We start from the raw sequence: 22,830 nt of genomic DNA on the forward strand, positions 1-22,830 counted from the left end.
GTTTGCTTTATTTCAGTTCTATATATGTTTTTAATTTTTTTAAAATTTAGAAGCATATAATTTCACAATGTTAAATGTATACATTCAGCACAAAACAACGCGAGGAAGGCTTCCTGAGTATTTCATGCATCACAGTCATCATTCAAACAACCAGTAATTATAGATGGGGTGGCAGTCCCTCTCTAGAAGAACGGGCTCAGGACAATGCTCAGGACAGTTCAGAGAGTAGAAGGAGAAAGGACAAACATGGGAATGCAAATGCTCTAACACAAATGCAGATAATCCTGTAGAGACAGCTTTCTAATCCCATCAAGAGACCACTGAATTCAGAAACAAGGATGAGGAAACAAAACTCAAAGTTTGGTTTTCCTGTGCTTCTTAATTCTATCTTTTCAAAATTCTCTTTCCTGGACCTGTGGTGTCTTCACGCACACAAACACAATGAATTAGTTTTCATGATTCTCTACAGTTACAGCCTACCCTAACATATCTGCTGCTGTTTTGTTTCCAGGACAATCTGTGGGGGACAGATAACCAAAGCCACACACAGACCATGGGAATGTTTTGTTTCGCATTTTCCTGCTCCTCTCTGTCTTGAAGAGGATGACAGCCCTGTACTCAGAGGGTCAAAATAGGTTTTGCCCTGCAAAGCTGGAATTGTCAGCATTGCAATGGCTGGATGGGACAAAATTCCCTGTTTCACTGGGCAGCACTACTGAACCATTGGCAGATGCACAATGGCTGTACAGAATGATACACTGAGAACAAAGTGTAACATACAGAGCCCACCCATCCCAGACACAGATATCCAGAACCCAGAAGGAATAGTCTGTTGGAGTCCAGGACATCCCCTTGGATGACCTGGGACCCGGGAAAGGGAATTTGAGCTCTGGACAGGGGGCTGTGGAGCCGGTCCAGGGGGGTCGGAGACCTTGGCAGAGAGCCCAGGAAGACCCTGAGTTTGATTTTAGACATGGGAGAAACTTCTGACACAAAGAGAGGAATTGCAAATCACTAGGAAGTGAAAATAGTAGTTTAGCACAGTAGAAGATACAAAATTCAGTAGTTTTAGGGTTTTTAGAATAGAGGTAAATGGGGGACAAGATGGTGGGATTTGGGTGGTACCTCATGTCCCTCTCCTTCTTCCTTGTCCTCCATCTTCTGGGGTGGTGATGATACCAGGTAGTTAGAGTGGATTGGGCCAAAGTAGAAGTGATCCTTTTAGTGTAAGCACTAGGCATTGGTACAAAATAGTAAATAACCTACACGTAACTATCTGTATAAATGTAAGGTGACATCCCATTGGTGGGCAGTTGCCTCATTTCTCAGCTGCTGCCCAGTCTTCAGCTGGGAGCGGAGAAAATTCTGAGATATCAAATAATAAACATCACAAGAAACCTGAAAACAGAACCTTGAAGACTCCGCTTTTTTATATCAACGCGACTCAGGGCTTTTAGAGGGCCAAGGACTTTTAAACAACCTTAATATCGGGTGAAGAAAACCAACTCAAGAATTGGCATCCCTGGGTGATTACATCGAGAATAGTCTTATGCTAACAGAACATGGGGACACAGTATTCAGAACTACCTTGCTTTTCTGAGCTGGGAAAAAAGACTTTAAGTCATTTCAGCAAGTGTGACATTTGTCTATTCAGTTGTGCCATTGTGTTAAAGCAATTAATAAGAGGTTCATGGATTGGTTGGAGAGCAAGAGAAACACGATCAGAGCTGGAGTGTTAACGCCCTTGTGAAACCAATCAGAAATGACCAAAACAGACCTGACCTTGATTACTGCTGGAGTAAGAGCCTGACTTTCTTTTATTTCCTTCTTTCTCTTGTTGGACAAGCTGACAACTTCTATTCTGACTTAGAATTAAAAGAAAATTGGTTAGACAAACTGGAAATAGATATTTACTTGGGAGGAATCGTTGCCACATGCTGCAACCTGGATCCTCTCCCCCCATGACCACTAAAGCCTCTGTCTGTGCAGACCCCAGCTAGTTAAAGGAAAGAGCATTGAACTGTCCTGCAGACAGAGTCCCAGCATTGTCCATTGGTGCCATGTCCTCTCTGCTGACAGGGACACAGGGGAAATCCTGTCCCTCATCAGGCTCCTGGCCCGGGGCACAGTGCTGTGGTGGCAGGCTGGGGAGGATGGGCCTGAGGAATTTGAACTCGCTGTTGCCCGAGCCCGTAGTGAGGCTGATCTCGTAGCAGTAGGCGCGGGGCAGGGTCCCTGCAGTGGCTGCATCGGCCACGCTGCTCGGCAAGTTGTCGGCACCATAAAGCACAGGGCCGGCCTCCAGCTCCTTTCTCTTGCACACCTTGCGAGCCACAAAGGCCACGGTGGAGATGAGGAAGAGCAGGGAGACAAAGACCAAGGAGACAATTAAATAGGTTGTCAGGGAGTCTTGCTGCTCCTCTGTGGCCGGGCTGCTGTGCGGGAGGCGCACGTCGGAGAAGTCCTTGAGCAGGAGTGCGCTCAGAGCTGCGGTGGCTGACAGTGGGGGCTTGCCGTTGTCTCTGACCAGGACAACGAGCTTCTGCTTCACGGCGTCTCTGTCTGTCACCGGCCTCCTCAGACGCACCTCCCCGCTTTGGACACCCACTGAGAACAGCCCGGGCTCGGTGGCCCTCAGCAGGTGGTAGGAGAGCCACGAGTTCTGGCCCGAGTCGGCGTCGACGGCCACCACTTTGGTGATGAGGTAGCCCGCCTCAGCCGACACGGGCACCAGCTCACTGGAGGCTGGGCTGCTCTCCTGGCCTGGGTACAGCACCAGCGGGGCATTGTCATTCTCGTCCAGCACCACAAGGCGCACGGTGACGTTGGCTCTGAGGGGAGGAGAGCCCGCGTCAGAGGCACTGACCGTCACCTGGGTCTGCCTCAAGCGCTCGTAGTCCAGGGGCCGCAGCACAAACACGTGTCCGTTCTCAGAGTTCACCGAGATGCACGAGCACCAGGCCCGCTCTGCCCCTTGCACTGGGGCCAGCGAATAGGTCACCTTGGCATTCAGCCCCACGTCAGCATCTGCAGCGCTGACGGCTCCAACAAACACCGTGGGCACGTTGTTCTCACGCACATACATGGTGTAGGACGTCTGGTTGAAGACGGGCGCGTTGTCATTGACATCCGAGATGTCCACCGTGAAGGTCTGCGTGCTTGTCAGAGGAGGCCACCCCGCATCTGCTGCTGTCACACTCAGGATGTGCTGAGCCCTCTCCTCGCGGTCCAGCGCGCTCACCGTCACCAGCTCATAGTAATTCTTATAGGCTGCCCGCAGGGAGAAGAAGAGCTGATCCTCCAGGGCACACGAGATCTGCCCGTTGGCACCAGAATCCCGGTCCCTGACCGAAAACAGGGCAACCACGGTGCCGGGCACTGTGTTCTCGGGGAGGGGACTGCTGAAGGAACTCACCACCAGCTCTGGGGCATTGTCATTCACATCCACCACCTCCACCAACACCTTGCAGATTGCTGAGAGGCCCCCACCATCTGTGGCTCTCACACTGAGCTCATGAGTCTCTGCTGCCTCGAAGTCCAGGGGTCTTGTGAGCTTAATTTCACCAGTTATGGAATCAATGACGAATGATGAGTCGCTCTGTCCCATAGCTTGGCTGAGTTGATAGGAAATGTCCCCATTAACTCCTGCATCCTGATCAGTTGCCAGCACAGTCAGAACCACAGAGCCTTCTGGCATATTCTCCAAAACTTGCCCTATGTACTCCTCCTGTGTGAAGGCAGGAGCATTGTCATTTACATCTAAAATGACAATTTTGACTTGGGTTGTGCCACTCCTGGGAGGAGAGCCCCCATCCTCAGCAATGAGACTGAAACTCATCTCTGCTAGCTCCTCCCTGTCTAGTACCTTTTCCAAGACCAATTCAAGATACTTCTTGCCTGTGAGCTGAGTCCTATATGAGAGAGTAAAATATTCGTTCTCTGGAGAGATGCTGTATGCCTGGATGCTGTTGCTGCCAATATCGAGGTCCTGAGCCACCTCCAGAGGGAAACGAGAGCCTGGCTCGCTCGTTTCCGGGATTCTAAAACTGACTTGATCTTCTCGGAAAACGGGCGAATGGTCATTGATGTCCTCCAGGGCCACCTCGACCCGAAAGAACTGCAGGGGGTTGGCGAGCAGCAGCTCGAAGGGGAGCATGCAGGTGCCGGCCTGGCCGCACAGCTCCTCCCGGTCCAGCCTCCCCGCCACCACGAGGCGGCCGGAGCCGCCGTCTAAGCGAAAATGCTGCCGGCCGTCCTCCGACACCAGGCGGGCGCGGCGAGCCGACAGCTGCGCCGGCGTCAGCCCCGCGTCCTCCGCCAGCTTGCCCACCAGCGAGCCGCTCTCCGCCTCCTCGGCTACGGAGTAGCGGATGGGCTCGGCTCTGCCAGCGAGCGGCAGCGAGACGAAAGCAGAGAGACAAAGCACTTGCCTTGCGATCGCCATGGCGCGGCGGCGGCGGCCGGTGTCGGTGTGGGTCTGGCGGATGTCCCCGGCCATTCCCCGCGGAAAGCGGCCAAGTGCGGGGAGGGCGCCTTCCCTCGCTCTGTCCGATTCCGCTGGCGGTCCCAAAGGCACCCGGGGTGTCCCGGCAGCGGGTGACACGGGACAGCGCTCGGCGCCGCAGCCGCTGCCACCTCCGACCGGCTAAACGGGGGCGGTCTGGGCAGCGCTGGGCTGAGCTGAGTAGTGCTGGACTGCTCTCGATTGAGCTGCTCCTCGCTGCGCTGGTCTAAGCTCGGCTGGGGTGGGTTGGGCTGGTCTAATCTTGGCTGGGCTGGGCCGGTCCGGGCTCGGCCGCCTCCGCTGCCGCAGCCGCTCGGCGCCGCCTTGGCCGAGGGCACCACCCAGCGGTGCGCGCTGGGACTGCACCCGCCGCCGCCCGCAGCCCGCGCTGCCGCTCGCCCCGGCCCGCGATCCCAAAGCTTTCCCGACACCCGCGGGCAGGAACGGAACGCCGCTTTTCCCAGGGCTCCTGAAAACGGAGGCTCAGCCCACAACCACCTAGCTGCATCCCTCAGCAGGAGAAACCGAGCAGGGATAACACGATGGTGACTGCACAGGCATGCAGATGTACACTCTATTGGCTGCATCTCCACGCTCAGGAAGTGTACCCGGACACTATTGCGTCTGCCATGGGACAAATGGGAAAATACGCATAGGAATTTTAAAAGGTTTGAAAAGCTGCTTTCCAGGAAAGAACACTTCTACAAAGAATTCTGTCTTCATAAAAGGAGCCAGGCTCTCTTTCTTTCTGTCTAACACATTTTTTTCATTTTCTAAACCCACAGCTTTTCCAATTTAGAATTTTTAACTGCATAACTTCAGCAGAAGAGAGTGTGAGAGAGGCTTTCTGAGGATTTCATGCATCACAGACATTATTCAAACAACCAGTTATTATAGATGGAATGGCATTCTCTAGATGAACAGGCTCAGTACAATGCTCAGGATGTTTCAGAGGGTAGAAGGAGAAAGGGCAAACATGGGAATGTAAGAGCTCTAATGCAAATACAGAAAATAATGGTGCAACAGTTTTCCATTCCCATCAAGGAGCCCTGTGATTCAGGAACAACAATGAAAAGACCAAACTCATAGTCTTTTTGTAAAGTCTTCTTGAATCTACTTTAAAATCATTGTCTTTTAGTATTTGTGAAGCTTTCCTGCAATGCACCCAAAGACAATTAATATGTTTCTACAATTCTGTTTAGTTACAGTCTACCCTAACACTGTTTGTGCTGCTGTATTTCCAAGGCAATCCTGAGGTGACAGAACACCCAAACTCTTTTGTGGCAGAGGAAGATTTTGTTGTGCATTTTGCTGCTCTACTCTGAGCTAGATAAGGAAGATGAGATTGCTGTCCCGAAAGGGTCAAAATCACCTCCTTCCCTGCTGAGTTGGCACTGCCTGTGTTGCAATCACTGGGTGGGAGCAAATCCCTGTTTAAGCAGGCAGCACTATGGAAGCATCTGCAGATATTCAGTGTCTGCACGGACTAACTCAGTGACAAAGAAGCAAATTACACAGAGCTCACATCTCAGAAAGAAACATCCAGAACCCAGAGAAGATAAGACCTAGTGTTCACATGATATTATGACTCAGTATTCATGACTTCCTTGCTTTCCAGAGCTGGAAAAAAACCTTTTTGCATCTCACTGAGGATGTGATTTGCTTGGCCAACCGTGACATTGTCTTAAAGCTCGAAACAAAAAGACCGTCTCTCTTGTCAGACAGCAGACCAAACAAAGAGCATAGTTGTCAGTGTTAACCACATACTTAAAGGCTTTTGGAAATGGCAGTAAGAGAGATGAAGCCAATTACTAATTCAATGACAGAACCATGGCTTCTTTTACTTCCTTCACTGTTTCTTGGAGTGGAAGACAATTCTATTTTGAACAGAATTTGGAGGAAGTAGGTTAAACCAATTGGAAATACAGATTTTCTCTGGAGGAACCATTACCACATGCTGCAGCCTGGATCCCCTCCTCCCATGAACATTGAAGCCTCTGTCTGTACAGATTCCAAAGCTTTCCAGACACCTGCGGGCAGGAACGGAACGTGGCTTTTCCCACGGCAGCCTAAAGTGGAGGGTAAACCCACAATGACCAAACCACATTTCCTGGCAGGACAAACTGCACATGGATGGTAACAGCACAGGCATGCCAATGAACGCTGTATTGCCTGCACCTCCAAACGAAGACACTACATCCACCCAACAGTGCTTCAGACAAGGGACACAGTGAGAAAAAGACTCACAGAACTTTGAAAAGCCTTGAAGGAGCTTTCCAGGTAAGAATGTTTCTACAAAGAATTCTGTCTCCACAAAAGGAGATAGGGTGTTCCCTTATTTCTGGTCTACATATTCCTTTCAGTTTTGAAATTCAAATGTATTCAGTTTATAATGTTTAACTGTATAACTTCACCACAATGCAGCTTGAGGGAGTCTATTTGAGTATTCCATGCATCACAGACATCATTCAAACAAACAGTTATTATAGATGGGGTGGCAGTCCTTCTCTAGAAGAATAGGCAAAATAATGCTCAGTACACTTCAGAGAGGAGAAGCAGAAAGGGCAAACATGGGAATCCAAATGCTCTAACACAAATGGAGATAATCCTGTAGGGACAGCTTTTTAATCCCATCAAGAAGCCACTGAATTCAGAAACAAGAATGAGGAAACAAAACTCAAAGTCCTGTTTTAGAGCTTGTCTTGACTCTACCGTCAGAAAATTCTCTTTGATTGACATGTGGCCTTTCATGCACACAAAGACAATGAATACGTTTTCATGACTCTGAACAGTTACAGCCAAACCTAACACATCCGCTGCTGCTTTATTTCCAGGACAATCTGAGGGGGAGAGAACACTACACCCACATATAGTCCAAATGAAGAGTTTTGTTGTGCATTTTCATGGTCCTCTCTGCCTTGACGAACATCACACACCAGTACTCACAGGGTCAAAATAGCCATTTACCCTGCAGAGCTGCAATTGCCAGCATTGCAATGGCTGGATAAGACAAATTCACTGTTTCACTGGGCAGCATTACTGAGGCATCTGCAGATGCACAATGGCCACACAAACAGACATACTGAAGAGAAAGTGGAAGACACAGACAGTGACATAGACTTCCAGAACCCAGAAAATGCCTCGTGGAACAGAACCTCGAGACACAGCATTTGGAAGTTCCTTGCTTTTCTCAGCTGGGCCAAGGAAATTGTGTAATTTCAGCAAGTGTAATATTTGTCTACTCAACTATGCCATTGATATAGAATGAAGAATAAGAAATCCAAAGTCTGCCTGGACAGCAAGAGACACAAGAGCATAGCTGGGAGTGCATTATGAAAGCATGTCAGAAAGGCTATGACAGAGGTGAAATATACAACTGTTTGAAGGAGAGAACCTGAGTATCTTTTCATCTTTATTTGTGTTCTTGGAGTGGAAGACAAAATTTTACTCTGACTTAGAGTTTGCAGGAAATTGGCTATGCCAAATGGAAACATATCTTCTCTTGAGGAGTCATTGCCACATGTCACAGCCTGGATCCCCTCCCCCTGTGAGCACTGAAACCTCTGTCTGTGCAAACCCCAGCTAGTTAAAGGAAAGAGCATTGAACTGTCCTGCAGACAGAGTCCCAGCATTGTCTGGGGCCATGTCCTCTGTGCTGACAGGGACACAGGGGAAATCCTGTCCCTCATCAGGGCCCTGGCCCGTGTCACAGTGCTGTGGTGGCAGGCTGGGGAGGATGGGCCTGAGGAATTTGAACAGCCCACAACGACCAAGCCGCATTGCTGGGAGGACAAACCGCACACGGACAGGGCAGTGTAACAGCACGGGCATGCAAACAAACACTCTCCCAGCTGCATCTCCAAACTCAGGAACTGCACCCACACAACATTGCTTCTGTCAAAAAACATAGTGAGAAAAATACTTGCTGAATTTTGAAAAGGCTTGACAGAGCTTTCCCAGAAAACAAACGTTTCTATAAAGAATTCTGTCTCCACAAAAAGTATTTCAGATGTTCTCTTTATTTCAATTCTACATCTTTTTGTTCAAACTCAGACTCATACCAGTTTACAATGTTAATCTGTATAACTTCAGTACAAGAAAGCGTGAGGGTAGGGAGTCTTTCTGAATATTTCATGCATAACAAACATCATTTAAACAAGCAGTTATTATAGATGGGGTGGCAGTCCTTCTCTAATGGAACAGGAAAACAATGTTCAGTACCATTTTAGAGGATAGAAAGAGAAAGTACAACAATGGGAATGCAAAAGCTCTAACACAAACATAGGCAATCTTGAAGAGACAACTTTCTAGTCCCAACATAAAGCCACTGAATTTAGAAACAAGAATCAGGAAACAAAACTCAATGTCATGTTTTCATGTCTTCTTGATTCTAAGTTCAGAAAATTCTCTTTGATGGACATGTGGAGTTCTCATACACATTAAGGCAATGAATAAGTATTCATGACACTGAACAGTTACAGCCAAACCTAACACATCTGCTGCTGCTTTATTTCCAGGACAATTTCAAAAGGACAGATAACCAAAGCCACATATAGGCCAAGGGAAGATTTTGCTGTGCATTTTCCTGCTCCTCTCTGCTTTGAAGAGGATGACACCAGTGTCCGCATAGCGTCAAAATAGCCTTTTACCCTGCAGAGCTGGAATTGGCATCATTGCAATGGCTGGATGCGACAAATTCCTTGTTTCACAGGGCAGCACTACTGAGGCATCTGTAGATAAACAACGGCTGTACAGACAGACATACTGAGAAGAAGGTGGAACACAAAGAGCCTACTCATCCCAGACAGAGAAATCCAGAACCCAGAAAGAAAAATCCTATGCTAACAGAACATCGTGACAGAGTATTCAGAACTGCCTTGCTTTTCAGAGCTGGGAAAAAGGGATTTGGGCCATTTCAGCAAGTTTGACATTCGTCTACTCACTTGTGTCGTGTTACAGCAATTATTGCAGGTTCATGGTCTGCTCTGACAGCAGGAGAGCATAGCTGGAGTGCTAACCTCCTCCTCAAAGCCTACGGAAAATGACCATAACAGAGCAAAAGTAGACTACTGCCAGATTGAGACCCTGACATTTTTTATTTTCTTCTTGCTACTGCTGGAGCAGCTGAAAATTTCTATCCTGACTTAGAATTTGCAGGAAATTGGCTATGTTAAATGGGAACATATCCTCTCTGGGCGAACTGTTGCCACATGCTGCAACCTGGATCCTCTCCTCCCATGACCATTGAAGCCTCTGTCTGTGCAGACCCCAGCTAGTTAAAGGAAAGAGCATTGAACTGCCCTGCAGACAGAGTCCCAGCATTGTCCATTGGTGCCATGTCCTCTCCGCTGACAGGGACACAGGGGAAATCCTGTCCCTCATCAGGCTCCTGGCCCGGGGCACAGTGCTGTGGTGGCAGGCTGGGGAGGATGGGCCTGAGGAATTTGAACTCGCTGTTGCCCGAGCCCGTAGTGAGGCTGATCTCGTAGCAGTAGGTGCGGGGCAGGGTCCCTGCAGCGGCTGCATCGGCCACGCTGCTCGGCAAGTTGTCGGCACCATAAAGCACAGGGCCGGCCTCCAGCTCCTTTCTCTTGCACACCTTGCGAGCCACAAAGGCCACGGTGGAGATGAGGAAGAGCAGGGAGACAAAGACCAAGGAGACGATTAAATAGGTTGTCAGGGAGTCTTGCTGCTCCTCTGTGGCCGGGCTGCTGTGCGGGAGGCGCACGTCGGAGAAGTCCTTGAGCAGGAGTGCGCTCAGAGCTGCGGTGGCTGACAGTGGGGGCTTGCCGTTGTCTCTGACCAGGACAACGAGCTTCTGCTTCACGGCGTCTCTGTCTGTCACCGGCCTCCTCAGACGCACCTCCCCGCTTTGGACACCCACCGAGAACAGCCCGGGCTCGGTGGCCCTCAGCAGGTGGTAGGAGAGCCACGAGTTCTGGCCCGAGTCGGCGTCGACGGCCACCACTTTGGTGATGAGGTAGCCCGCCTCAGCCGACACGGGCACCAGCTCACTGGAGGCTGGGCTGCTCTCCTGGCCTGGGTACAGCACCAGCGGGGCATTGTCATTCTCGTCCAGCACCACAAGGCGCACGGTGACGTTGGCTCTGAGGGGAGGAGAGCCCGCGTCAGAGGCACTGACCGTCACCTGGGTCTGCCTCAAGCGCTCATAGTCCAGGGGCCGCAGCACAAACACGTGTCCGTTCTCAGAGTTCACCGAGATGCACGAGCACCAGGCCTGCTCTGCCCCTTGCACTGGGGCCAGCGAATAGGTCACCTTGGCATTCAGCCCCACGTCAGCATCTGCAGCGCTGACGGCTCCAACAAACACCGTGGGCACGTTGTTCTCACGCACATACATGGTGTAGGACGTCTGGTTGAAGACGGGCGCGTTGTCATTGACATCCGAGATGTCCACCGTGAAGGTCTGCATGCTTGTCAGAGGAGGCCACCCCGCATCTGCTGCTGTCACACTCAGGATGTGCTGAGCCCTCTCCTCGCGGTCCAGCGCGCTCACCATCACCAGCTCATAGTAATTCTTATAGGCTGCCCGCAGGGAGAAGAAGAGCTGATCCTCCAGGGCACACGAGATCTGCCCGTTGGCACCAGAATCCCGGTCCCTGACCGAAAACAGGGCAACCACGGTGCCGGGCACTGTGTTCTCGGGGAGGGGACTGCTGAAGGAACTCACCACCAGCTCTGGGGCATTGTCATTCACATCCACCACCTCCACCAACACCTTGCAGATTGCTGAGAGGCCCCCACCATCTGTGGCTCTCACACGGAGTTCATGACGCACTGAATCCTCAAAGTCCAGAGGTCTTGTGAGTTTAATTTCACCAGTTATTGGATCAATCACAAATGCAGAGTCACTTTTTCCACCTGCTTGGATTAGTTCATAGGAAATGTCCCCATTTACTCCTGCATCCTGATCAGTTGCCAGCACAGTCAGAACCACAGAGCCTTCTGGCATGTTCTCTAAAGTCTTTCCAATGTAACGCTCTTGGGTGAATACTGGAGCATTGTCATTTGCATCTAGAATGACAATTTTGACTTGAGTACTGCCACTCCTGGGAGGCGAACCCCCATCTTCAGCAATAACACTGAAATCCATCTCTGCCTGCTCCTCTCTGTCTAGTGCCTTTTCCAACACCAGTTCAAGATATTGGTCATCCTCAGCCCGACTTCCATAGGAGACACTAAAGTACTCGTTCTTAGGAGAGATGCTGTACATTTGGATGCTGTTGCTGCCAATATCGAGGTCCTGGGCCAGCTCCAGAGGGAAACGAGAACCCGGGTCACTCGTTTCCGGGATTCTAAAACTGACTTTTTCTTTTCGGAAAACGGGCGAATGGTCATTGATGTCCACCAGGGCCACCTCGACCCGAAAGAACTGCAGGGGGTTGGCGAGCAGCAGCTCGAAGGGGAGCATGCAGGTGCCGGCCTGGCCGCACAGCTCCTCCCGGTCCAGCCTCCCCGCCACCACGAGGCGGCCGGAGCCGCCGTCTAAGCGAAAATGCTGCCGGCCGTCCTCCGACACCAGGCGGGCGCGGCGAGCCGACAGCTGCGCCGGCGTCAGCCCCGCGTCCTCCGCCAGCTTGCCCACCAGCGAGCCGCTCTCCGCCTCCTCGGCTACGGAGTAGCGGATGGGCTCGGCTCTGCCAGCGAGCGGCAGCGAGAGGAAAGCAGAGAGACAAAGCACTTGCCTTGCGATCGCCATGGCGCGGCCCCGGCCGGTGTCGGTGTGGGTCTGGCGGATGTCCCCGGCCATTCCCCGCGGAAAGCGGCCAAGTGCGGGGAGGGCGCCTTCCCTCGCTCTGTCCGATTCCGCTGGCGGTCCCAAAGGCACCCGGGGTGTCCCGGCAGCGGGTGACACGGGACAGCGCTCGGCGCCGCAGCCGCTGCTACCTCCGACCGGCTAAACTGGGCTGGTCTAACTTGGTTCAGCCTGTAATCGGCTGAGCTTCTGCGCTGGACTGAGCTGCTCTGCGCTGCGCTGGTCTAAGCTCGGCTGGGGTGGGTTGGGCTGGTCTAATCTTGGCTGGGCTGGGCCGGTCCGGGCTCGGCCGCCTCCGCTGCCGCAGCCGCTCGGCGCCGCCTTGGCCGAGGGCACCACCCAGCGGTGCGCGCTGGGACTGCACCCGCCGCCGCCCGCAGCCCGCGCTGCCGCTCGCCCCGGCCCGCGATCCCAAAGCTTTCCCGACACCCGCGGGCAGGAACGGAACGCCGCTTTTCCCAGGCCAGCCTGAAGCATTGGCTCAGCCCACAACAACAGCCTCATCCCTCAGTTGAAGAACTCGAGCAGGGATTGTGGGATGCTGACAGCACAGGCATGCCAATGAACACTGTATTTGACTGCATCTCCAAGCTCTGGAACTCTTCCCACTAATTATTTGCTTTAGTGAAAGGACAAATTGAGAAACAGACTTGTAAATTTTTGAAAAGTCTTGAACGTGCTTTCCTAGTAAGATCATCCCTAGAAATCATTCTGTCACCATGAAAGCAGTCAGGGTATTCATTTTATTTCAGTCTAACAGATTTTTTTAGTTCTAAACCCAGAATTTTAACAATTTAATACGAGAAATACACAATATCTGTAGAAGACAGTGTGAGGTAGTCTGTCTGAATGTTTTATGCATCACAGACATCATTCCATCCAGCAGGTATTATAGATTGGGTCACAGTCCTTCTCTAGCAGAACAGGCAGAACAATGTTCAGAACAGTTCAGAGGGTAGAAGGAGAAAGGGCAAAAATGGGAATGCAAATGCTCCAACACAATTGGAGAGAATCCTTTACAGACAGCTCTCTAGTCCCTTCAAGAATCCACTGAATTCAGAATCAAGAATGAGGAAACACAATTCAAAGTCCTGTCTTCATGTTCTTCTTCATTCTAATTTCAAAAAGTCGTCTTTGGTGGATATGTGGCTAACTCATGCACACAAAGACAATGAATAAGTTTTCATGACTCTCTACAGTTACAGCCCACCCTAACACATCTGCTGCTGCTTTATCTCCATAAAAATCAGAGTGGGACAGAACATAAAACCCCCACATAGTCTAAAGGAAGATTTTGTTGTGCATTTTCCTGCTCCTCCCTGCCTTGAAGAGGATGACATCCCTTTACTCATAGAGCTAAAAATAGCCTTTTACTCTGCAGGGGTTGAATTGCCAGCATTGCAATGGCTGAATGGGACAAGTTCACTGTTTCATTGGGCAGAAGTAGTGAAGCATCTGCAGATGAACAACGGCTGTACAGACAGACATTCTGCAAAGACAGTGTAACACACAGAGCCCACCCATCCTAGACAGAGACATCCAAATCCCAGAAGAAAAAAATCCTCTGCGAACAGAACATGGTGAGACAGTATTCAGAACTACCTAGCTTTTCTGAGCTGGGAAAAAGGGCTTTGGGCCATTTCAGCAAATTTGACATTTGTCTACACAATTGTGCCACTGTGTTAATTCAATTAATAAGAGGTTCTCTGGACTGGTCTTACAGGAAAAGAACAGGAGCATAACTGGAGTGCTAACCTCTTCTTGAAACTGATCAGAAATGACCAAAACAAAGCTGAACTACATTACTGCTGGAGTGAGAGACTGACTTTCTGTTATTTTCTTCTTGCTGTTGTTGGAGAAGCTGACAACTTCCATTTTGACTTAGAATTAACAGCCCATTGGTTATACCAATTGAAAATACAGCTATACCCTGGAGAAACAATTGCCACATGCTGCAGCCTGGAGTCCCCCCTCCCATGACCATTGAAGCCTCAGTCTCTGCAGACCCCAGCTAGTTAAAGGAAAGACGGGCTTTTCCCAGGGCAGCATGAAGCGCAGGCTTAGCCCAGAATGACCAAGCTGCATTCCCTGGCAGGACAAACAGGCCATGGATAAGCAGTGGTAAACAGCACAGGTATGGCCATGAGTGCTCTATTGGCCGCATCTCCACACTCAGGAACTGTACCCACCCAACAGTGCTTTAGTCAAAGGACAAATTGAGAAAAAGACTCGGAGAATTTTGACAAGCCTAGAAGGAGCTTTCCCAGAAAGAACATCCCTAAAAAGAATTCTGTTTTCACAATAGCATTCAGGGTGTTCTCTTTATTTCAGTTTAACACTTTTTTTTCAGTTTCTAACTCAGACTTTCACCAATGTACAGCATTAACCTATACAACATCAGCAGAAGACAGTGTGAGGGAGGCTTTTCGAGGAGTCCATGCACCACAGACATCATTCAAACAACCAGTTATCATAGATGGGGTGGCAGTCCTTCTCTAGAGAAACAGGCTCAGTACAATGCTCAGTATGTTTCAGAGGGCAGAAATAAGAATGCAAGTGTTCCAACACAAACACAGGAAATCATGCAGGCACAATTTTCCAGTCCTGTCAAGGAGCCTTGCATTTAAGGAACAACAAAAGAAAGACCAAATTCAATGCACTTGTTAAAGTTCTTCTTGACTCTAGCTTCCAATGATTTTCTTTTAGTATTTGTGAAGTTTTCCTTCAATGCACCACACCCAAAGACAATGGGCACGTTTCTACAATTCAGTTCAGTTACAGTCTACCCTAACACTGTTTGTGCTGCTGTATTTCCAAGGCAATCCTGCGGTGACAGAACATCCAAACCCTTCTTGCATTCCAGAGGAAGATTTTGTTGTGCATTTTGCTGCTCTGCTGTAGGCTAGATAAGGAAGACAAGACTGCTGTTCCAAAGAGTCAAATTCACCTCCTTCCCTGCTGAGCTGGCACTGCCTGTATTGCAGTGCCTGGGTGGTGGCAACTCCATGCTTCACCAGGCAGCACTATGGAAGCATCTGCAGATATTCAGTGTCTACACAGACAAAGTCAGTGACAAGAAAGCAAAGCATTTTCATGATCCTGCATAAAAATATATTTGTATTCTTTGGATCTAATACTGGAAAAATACCCTTTAATATACCTACAATTGTAGAGACAGATGAGCAGACACAGCAGTTGGAAGACCTATCTACACATGAAAGGAAAAATCATCAGGCTTTATATATTCAGATGTAAACATGAAACATATTCGGTTCACTGGCTAATTGCTCTTGTGGTCATCCAAGAGGGACCCAGTTAGATAACAGGGGCGTGTAATGCCAAAGAGCCTGGAAGGAATGGACTATTGTATTTGACTGTTTTCCATGTACAAATTAGCACATCAAAAGAAAGAAATCCTGCAGAAAAACACATGTGCTTTATTGTAGTCCCTAGTATTACTTCTGTTAAGTATCAAAACAGCAACAAAGAGAGATAAAAAAACTGCTGGGAAGATGCACAAAACAAATGAAATATGTTTAAATGCCCTTCTGACATGACGTGATTTGACTTCTAGTTCAGCAGAGCTCATGGCTGGTTATGGTTTTGGCCATATTCCTTTGAGTTAGACAAGTATGATTGGCTTGTGCTAGACTTTTAATATTAAACTAACAGAAAGGAAAATTTCTGGAAAAAAAGCCTGACTTCTTTTGTTGCTCTTAAAAATACTACTTCCTTTGCATGCATAAGTTCATGGAGCAATTTTCCAAAGCAAAATTCTACAAATATCCAGTCTTTCTGCGGAAAGAGAAACTACCTTTTCATACTACTTTTTCAAGACAAGCAGCTTAGTGTCATGGCTCAGATCCTCAAGAGTAGCCAAGAAAATACTCCACAGAGCTCACATCTCAGACAGAGACATCCAGAGCCCAGGGAAGAAAGGGCATAGTGGTCACATGACACTAAGGATCAGTACTAATGACTTCCTTGCTTTTCAGAGCTAGGAAAAAGCCTTTTTGCACTTCAGTGAGCATATGATTGGTTGGGCCAGCAGAGACATTGTCTTAAAGATCAGAATACGAAGACCCTCTGTCTTGTCAGACAGCAAGAGAAACAAGAGGACACCTGTGAGTGCTAATCACATACCTAAGACCTGTTACAAATGGCAGCAATGCTGCTGAAACCCATACTAACGAATTGAGGGAACTTCGGATTCTTTTAATTCCCTTGCTGTTTTTTGGAGTAGCAGAAAATTATTCTAAATAGAATTGGAAAGAAGTTGGTCAAAGCAATTGGAAATACAGCTCTACTCGTGAGGAACCATTGTCACATGCTGCAGCCTGGATCCTCTGCTCCCATGAGCATTGAAGCCTCTGTCTGTGCAGATTCCACAGCTAGTTAAAGGAAAGAGCATTGAACTGTCCTGCAGACAGAGTCCCAGCATTGTCCATTGGTGCCATGTCCTCTCCGCTGACAGGGACACAGGGGAAATCCTGTCCCTCATCAGGCTCCTGGCCCGGGGCACAGTGCTGTGGTGGCAGGCTGGGGAGGATGGGCCTGAGGAATTTAAACTCGCTGTTGCCCGAGCCCGTAGTGAGGCTGATCTCGTAGCAGTAGGCGCGGGGCAGGGTCCCTGCAGCGGCTGCATCGGCCACGCTGCTCGGCAAGTTGTCGGCACCATAAAGCACAGGGCCGGCCTCCAGCTCCTTTCTCTTGCACACCTTGCGAGCCACAAAGGCCACGGTGGAGATGAGGAAGAGCAGGGAGACAAAGACCAAGGAGACGATTAAATAGGTTGTCAGGGAGTCTTGCTGCTCCTCTGTGGCCGGGCTGCTGTGCGGGAGGCGCACGTCGGAGAAGTCCTTGAGCAGGAGTGCGCTCAGAGCTGCGGTGGCTGACAGTGGGGGCTTGCCGTTGTCTCTGACCAGGACAACGAGCTTCTGCTTCACGGCGTCTCTGTCTGTCACCGGCCTCCTCAGACGCACCTCCCCGCTTTGGACACCCACTGAGAACAGCCCGGGCTCGGTGGCCCTCAGCAGGTGGTAGGAGAGCCACGAGTTCTGGCCCGAGTCGGCGTCGACGGCCACCACTTTGGTGATGAGGTAGCCCACCTCAGCCGACATGGGCACCAGCTCACTGGAGGCTGGGCTGCTCTCCTGGCCTGGGTACAGCACCAGCGGGGCATTGTCATTCTCGTCCAGCACCACAAGGCGCACGGTGACGTTGGCTCTGAGGGGAGGAGAGCCCGCGTCAGAGGCACTGACCGTCACCTGGGTCTGCTTCAAGCGCTCGTAGTCCAGGGGCCGCAGCACAAACACGTGTCCGTTCTCAGAGTTCACCGAGATGCACGAGCACCAGGCCCGCTCTGCCCCTTGCACTGGGGCCAGCGAATAGGTCACCTTGGCATTCAGCCCCACGTCAGCATCTGCAGCGCTGACGGCTCCAACAAACACCGTGGGCACGTTGTTCTCACGCACATACATGGTGTAGGACGTCTGGTTGAAGACGGGCGCGTTGTCATTGACATCCGAGATGTCCACCGTGAAGGTCTGCGTGCTTGTCAGAGGAGGCCACCCCGCATCTGCTGCTGTCACACTCAGGATGTGCTGAGCCCTCTCCTCGCGGTCCAGCGCGCTCACCGTCACCAGCTCATAGTAATTCTTATAGGCTGCCCGCAGGGAGAAGAAGAGCTGATCCTCCAGGGCACACGAGATCTGCCCGTTGGCACCAGAATCCCGGTCCCTGACCGAAAACAGGGCAACCACGGTGCCGGGCACTGTGTTCTCGGGGAGGGGACTGCTGAAGGAACTCACCACCAGCTCTGGGGCATTGTCATTCACATCCACCACCTCCACCAACACCTTGCAGATTGCTGAGAGGCCCCCACCATCTGTGGCTCTCACACGGAGTTCATGACGCACTGAATCCTCAAAGTCCAGAGGTCTTGTGAGTTTAATTTCACCAGTTATTGGATCAATCACAAATGCAGAGTCCACCTGTGCAACTGCTTGGCTGAGTTGATAGGAAATGTCCCCATTAACTCCTGCATCCTGATCAGTTGCCAGCACAGTCAGAACCACAGAGCCTTCTGGCATGCTTTCCAGAACCTTTCCAATGTACACCTCCTCTGTAAATACAGGAGCATTGTCATTTACATCTAGAACGACAATTGTCACTTGGGTTGTGCCACTCCTGGGAGGAGAGCCCCCATCTTCAGCAATAACAATGAAAGTCATTTCTGCCTGTTCCTCTCGGTCTAGTGCTTTTTCTAAAACAAGTTCAACATATGTGTCATCCTGACTGCGACTTCCATAGGAGACACTAAAATACTCGTTCGCCGGAGAAATAACGTACTCCTGGATGCTGTTGCTGCCAATATCGAGGTCCTGAGCCACCTCCAGAGGGAAACGTGAGCCCGGGTCGCTCGTTTCCGGGATTCTAAAACTGACTTTTTCTTGTCGGAAAACCGGCGAATGGTCATTGATGTCCTCCAGGGCCACCTCGACCCGAAAGAACTGCAGGGGGCTGGCGAGCAGCAGCTCGAAGGGGAGCATGCAGGTGCCGGCCTGGCCGCACAGCTCCTCCCGGTCCAGCCTCCCCGCCACCACGAGGCGGCCGGAGCCGCCGTCTAAGCGAAAATGCTGCCGGCCGTCCTCCGACACCAGGCGGGCGCGGCGAGCCGACAGCTGCGCCGGCGTCAGCCCCGCGTCCTCCGCCAGCTTGCCCACCAGCGAGCCGCTCTCCGCCTCCTCGGCTACGGAGTAGCGGATGGGCTCGGCTCTGCCAGCGAGCGGCAGCGAGAGGAAAGCAGAGAGACAAAGCACTTGCCTTGCGATCGCCATGGCGCGTCCCCGGCCGGGGTCGGTGTGGGTCTGGCGAATGTCCCCGGCGATTCTCCGCGGAAAGCGGCCAAGTGCGGGGAGGGCGCCTTCCCTCGCTCTGTCCGATTCCGCTGGCGGTCCCAAAGGCACCCGGGGTGTCCCGGCAGGCGGTGACACGGGACAGCGCTCGGCGCCGCAGCCGCTGCCACGTCCGACCGGCTAAACTGGGCTGGTCTAACTTGTTTCGGGCTGCGATCGGCTGAGCTTCTGCGCTGGACTGAGCTGCTCTGCGCTGGGCCGGTATAAACTCGGCTGCGCTGGGCTGGTCTAATCCTGGCTGGGCTGGGCCGGTCCGGGCTCGGCCGCCTCCGCTGCCGCAGCCGCTCGGCGCCGCCTTGGCCGAGGGCACCACCCAGCGGTGCGCGCTGGGACTGCACCCGCCGCCGCCCGCAGCCCGCGCTGCCGCTCGCCCCGGCCCGCGATCCCAAAGCTTTCCCGACACCCGCGGGCAGGAACGGAACGCCGCTTTTCCCAGGCCAGCCTGAAGCATTGGCTCAGCCCACAACGACAGAGCCTCATCCCTCAGTTGAAGAACTCGAGCAGGGATTGTGGGATGCTGACAGCACAGGCATGCCAATGAACACTGTATTTGACTGCATCTCCAAGGTCTGGAACTCTTCCCACTAATTATTTGCTTTAGTGAAGGGACAAATTGAGAGAAAGACTAGTAAAATTTTGAAAAGTCTTGAACGTGCTTTCCTAGTAAGATCATCCCTAGAAATCATTCTGTCACCATGAAAGCAGTCAGGGTATTCATTTTATTTCAGTCTAACAGATATTTTCAGTTTCTAAACCCAGAATTTTAACAATTTAATACGAAAAATGCACAATATCAGTAGAAGACAGTGTGAGGTATTCTGTCTGAGTGCATCACAGACATCATTCCAACAAGCAGGCATTATAGATTGGGTCACAGTCCTTCTCTAGCAGAACAGGCAGAACAATGTTCAGTACAGTTCAGAGGGTAGAAGAAGAAAGGGCAGAAATGGGAATGCAAATGCTCCAACACAATTGGAGAGAATCCTTTACAGACAGCTCTCTAGTCCCTTCAAGAATCCACTGAATTCAGAATCAAGAATGAGGAAACACAATTCAAAGTCCTGTCTTCATGTTCTTCTTCATTCTAATTTCAAAAAGTCGTCTTTGATGGAGATGTGGCTTCTTCATGCACACAAAGACAATGAATAAGTTTTCATGACTCTCTACAGTTACAGCCCACCCTAACACATCTGCTGCTGCTTTATCTCCATAAAAATCAGAGTGGGACAGAACATAAAACCCCCATATAGTCCAAAGAAAGATTTTGTTGTGCATTTTCCTGCTCCTCCCTGCCTTGAAGAGGATGACATCCCTTTACTCATAGAGCTAAAAATAGCCTTTTACTCTGCAGGGGTGGAATTGCCAGCATTGCAATGGCTGAATGGGACAAGTTCACTGTTTCATTGGGCAGAAGTAGTGAAGCATCTGCAGATGAACAACGGTTGTACAGACAGACATTCTGCAAAGACAGTGTAACACACAGAGCCCACCCATCCTAGACAGAGACATCCACAACACAGAAGGAATAATCCTCTGCTAACAGAACATTGTGACACACTATTCAGAACTAGCTAGCTTTTCTGAGCTGGGAAAAAGGGCTTTGGGCCATTTCAGCAAATTTGACATTTGTTTACGCAATTGTGCCATTGTGTCATTGCAATTAATAAGAGGTTCTCTGGACTGGTCAGACAGGAAGAGAGACAGGAGCATAGCTGGAGAGCTAATCTCCTTCTTGAAACCAAATAGAAATGACCAAAACAAAGCTGAACAAGATTACAGCTGGAGCAAGAGCATGATGTTCTTTTATTTTCTTCTTGTATTTGTTGGAGAAGCTGACAACTTCTATTCTGACTTACTATTAACAGCCCATTGGTTATACCAATTGAAAATACAGCTATACCCTGGAGAAACAATTGCCACATGCTGCAGCCTGGATTCCCCCTTCCCATGACCATTGAAGCCTCAGTCTCTGCAGACCTCAGCTAGTTAAAGGAAAGACAGGCTTTTCCCAGGGCAGCGTGAAGTGCAGGCTCTGCCCAGAATGACCAAGCTGCATTCCCTGGCAGGACAAACTGGCCATGGATAGGGCAGTGGTAAACAGCACAGGCATGGCCATGAGTGCTCTATTGGCCGCATCTCCACACTCAGGAACTGTACCCATCCAACAGTGCTTTAGTCAAAGGACAAATTGAGAAAAAGACTGAGAGAATTTTGACAAGCCTAGAAGGAGCTTTCCCAGAAAGAATGTCTCTACAAAGAATTCTGTCTTCACAAAAGGAATCAGCGTGTTCTCTTTATTTCAGTTTAACACATTTTCTCAATTTCTAAACTCAGACTTTTACCAATTTACAACGTTAACCTATACAACATCAGCAGAAGACAGTGTGAGAGAGGCTTTTCGAGGAGTCCATGCACCACAGACATCATTCAAACAACCAGTTATCATAGATGGGGTGGCAGTCCTTCTCTGGAGGAACGGGCCCAGTACAATGCTCAGTATGTTTCAAAGGGCAGATGGAGAAAAGGCAAACATGGAAATGCAAAGGTTTCAACGCAAACACAGAAAATCATGCAGGCACGATTTTCCAGTCCCATCAAGGAGCCTTGCGTTTAAGGAACAACAAAAGAAAGACCAAATTCAGTGCACTTCTAAAAGTTCTTCTTGACTCTACCTTTCAATCATTTTCTTTTAGTATTTGTGAAGTTTTCCTGCAATGCGCCCAAAGACAATGAACATGTTTCTACAATTCAGTTCAGTTAAAGTCTACCCTAACACTGTTTGTGCTGCTGTATTTCCAAGGCAATCCTGAGGTGACAGAACACCCAAACCAGAGGAAGATTTTGCATTCCAGAGGAAGATTTTGTTGTGCATTTTGCTGCGCTGCTCTAGGCTAGATAAGGAGGACGAGGCTGCTGTTCCAAAGAGTCGAATTCACCTCCTTCCCTGCTGAGCTGGCACTGCCTGTATTGCAGTGCCTGGGTGGTGGCAACTCCATGCTTCACCAGGCAGCGCTATGGAAGCATCTGCAGATATTCAGTGTCTACACAGACAAAGTCAGTGACAAGAAAGCAAAGCATTTTCATGATCCTGCATGAAAATATATTTGTATTCTTTGGATCTAATACTGGAAAAATACCCTTTAATATACCTACAATTGTAGAGACAGATGAGCAGACACAGCAGTTGGAAGACCTATCTACACATGAAAGGAAAAATCATCAGGCTTTATATATTCAGATGTAAACATGAAACATATTCGGTTCACTGGCTAATTGCTCTTGTGGTCATCCAAGAGGGACCCAGTTAGATAACAGGGGCGTGTAATGCCAAAGAGCCTGGAAGGAATGGACTATTGTATTTGACTGTTTTCCATGTACAAATTAGCACATCAAAAGAAAGAAATTCTGTAGAAAAACACATGTACTTTATTGTAGTCCCTAGTATTACTTCTGTTAAGTATCAAAACAGCAACAAAGAGAGATAAAAAAACTGCTGGGAAGATGCACAAAGCAAATGAAATATGTTTAAATGCCCTTCTGACATGACGTGATTTGACTTCTAGTTCAGCAGAGCTCATGGCTGGTTATGGTTTTGGCCATATTCCTTTGAGTTAGACAAGTGTTATTGGCTT

At 49.9% G+C, this 22,830-nt stretch overlaps 3 protein-coding genes across 3 annotated transcripts; all 3 read right to left on the bottom strand.

Annotated features, from left to right (window-relative positions):
- Window positions 1-1,996: 1,996 nt before the first annotated feature.
- Window positions 1,997-4,444, bottom strand: LOC310914983 (protocadherin beta-15-like; the record flags this gene model as incomplete). The annotated part of the gene is made up of 1 exon (XM_083871502.1): window positions 1,997-4,444. One exon carries the CDS (start codon window positions 4,442-4,444, stop codon window positions 1,997-1,999), a length of 2,448 nt encoding a protein of 815 aa, XP_083727628.1.
- Window positions 4,445-7,806: 3,362 nt separating this feature from the next.
- On the bottom strand, window positions 7,807-12,264 carry LOC310915196 (protocadherin beta-15-like). Its single transcript, XM_083871907.1, has 2 exons — window positions 9,940-12,264; window positions 7,807-8,246 (listed from the first exon to the last, which is right to left on the bottom strand). The coding sequence occupies exons 1-2, from the start codon at window positions 12,222-12,224 to the stop codon at window positions 8,087-8,089; spliced, it is 2,445 nt and encodes an 814-aa protein (XP_083728033.1). The 5' UTR covers window positions 12,225-12,264; the 3' UTR covers window positions 7,807-8,086.
- Window positions 12,265-16,672: 4,408 nt separating this feature from the next.
- Window positions 16,673-19,120, bottom strand: LOC310914984 (protocadherin beta-13-like; the record flags this gene model as incomplete). The annotated part of the gene is made up of 1 exon (XM_083871503.1): window positions 16,673-19,120. The coding sequence occupies one exon, from the start codon at window positions 19,118-19,120 to the stop codon at window positions 16,673-16,675; it is 2,448 nt and encodes an 815-aa protein (XP_083727629.1).
- Window positions 19,121-22,830: the final 3,710 nt, after the last annotated feature.

This window comes from Zosterops lateralis (genome assembly GCF_965231275.1).
Source record: "Zosterops lateralis genome assembly, chromosome: 14".
NCBI lineage: Eukaryota > Metazoa > Chordata > Aves > Passeriformes > Zosteropidae > Zosterops > Zosterops lateralis.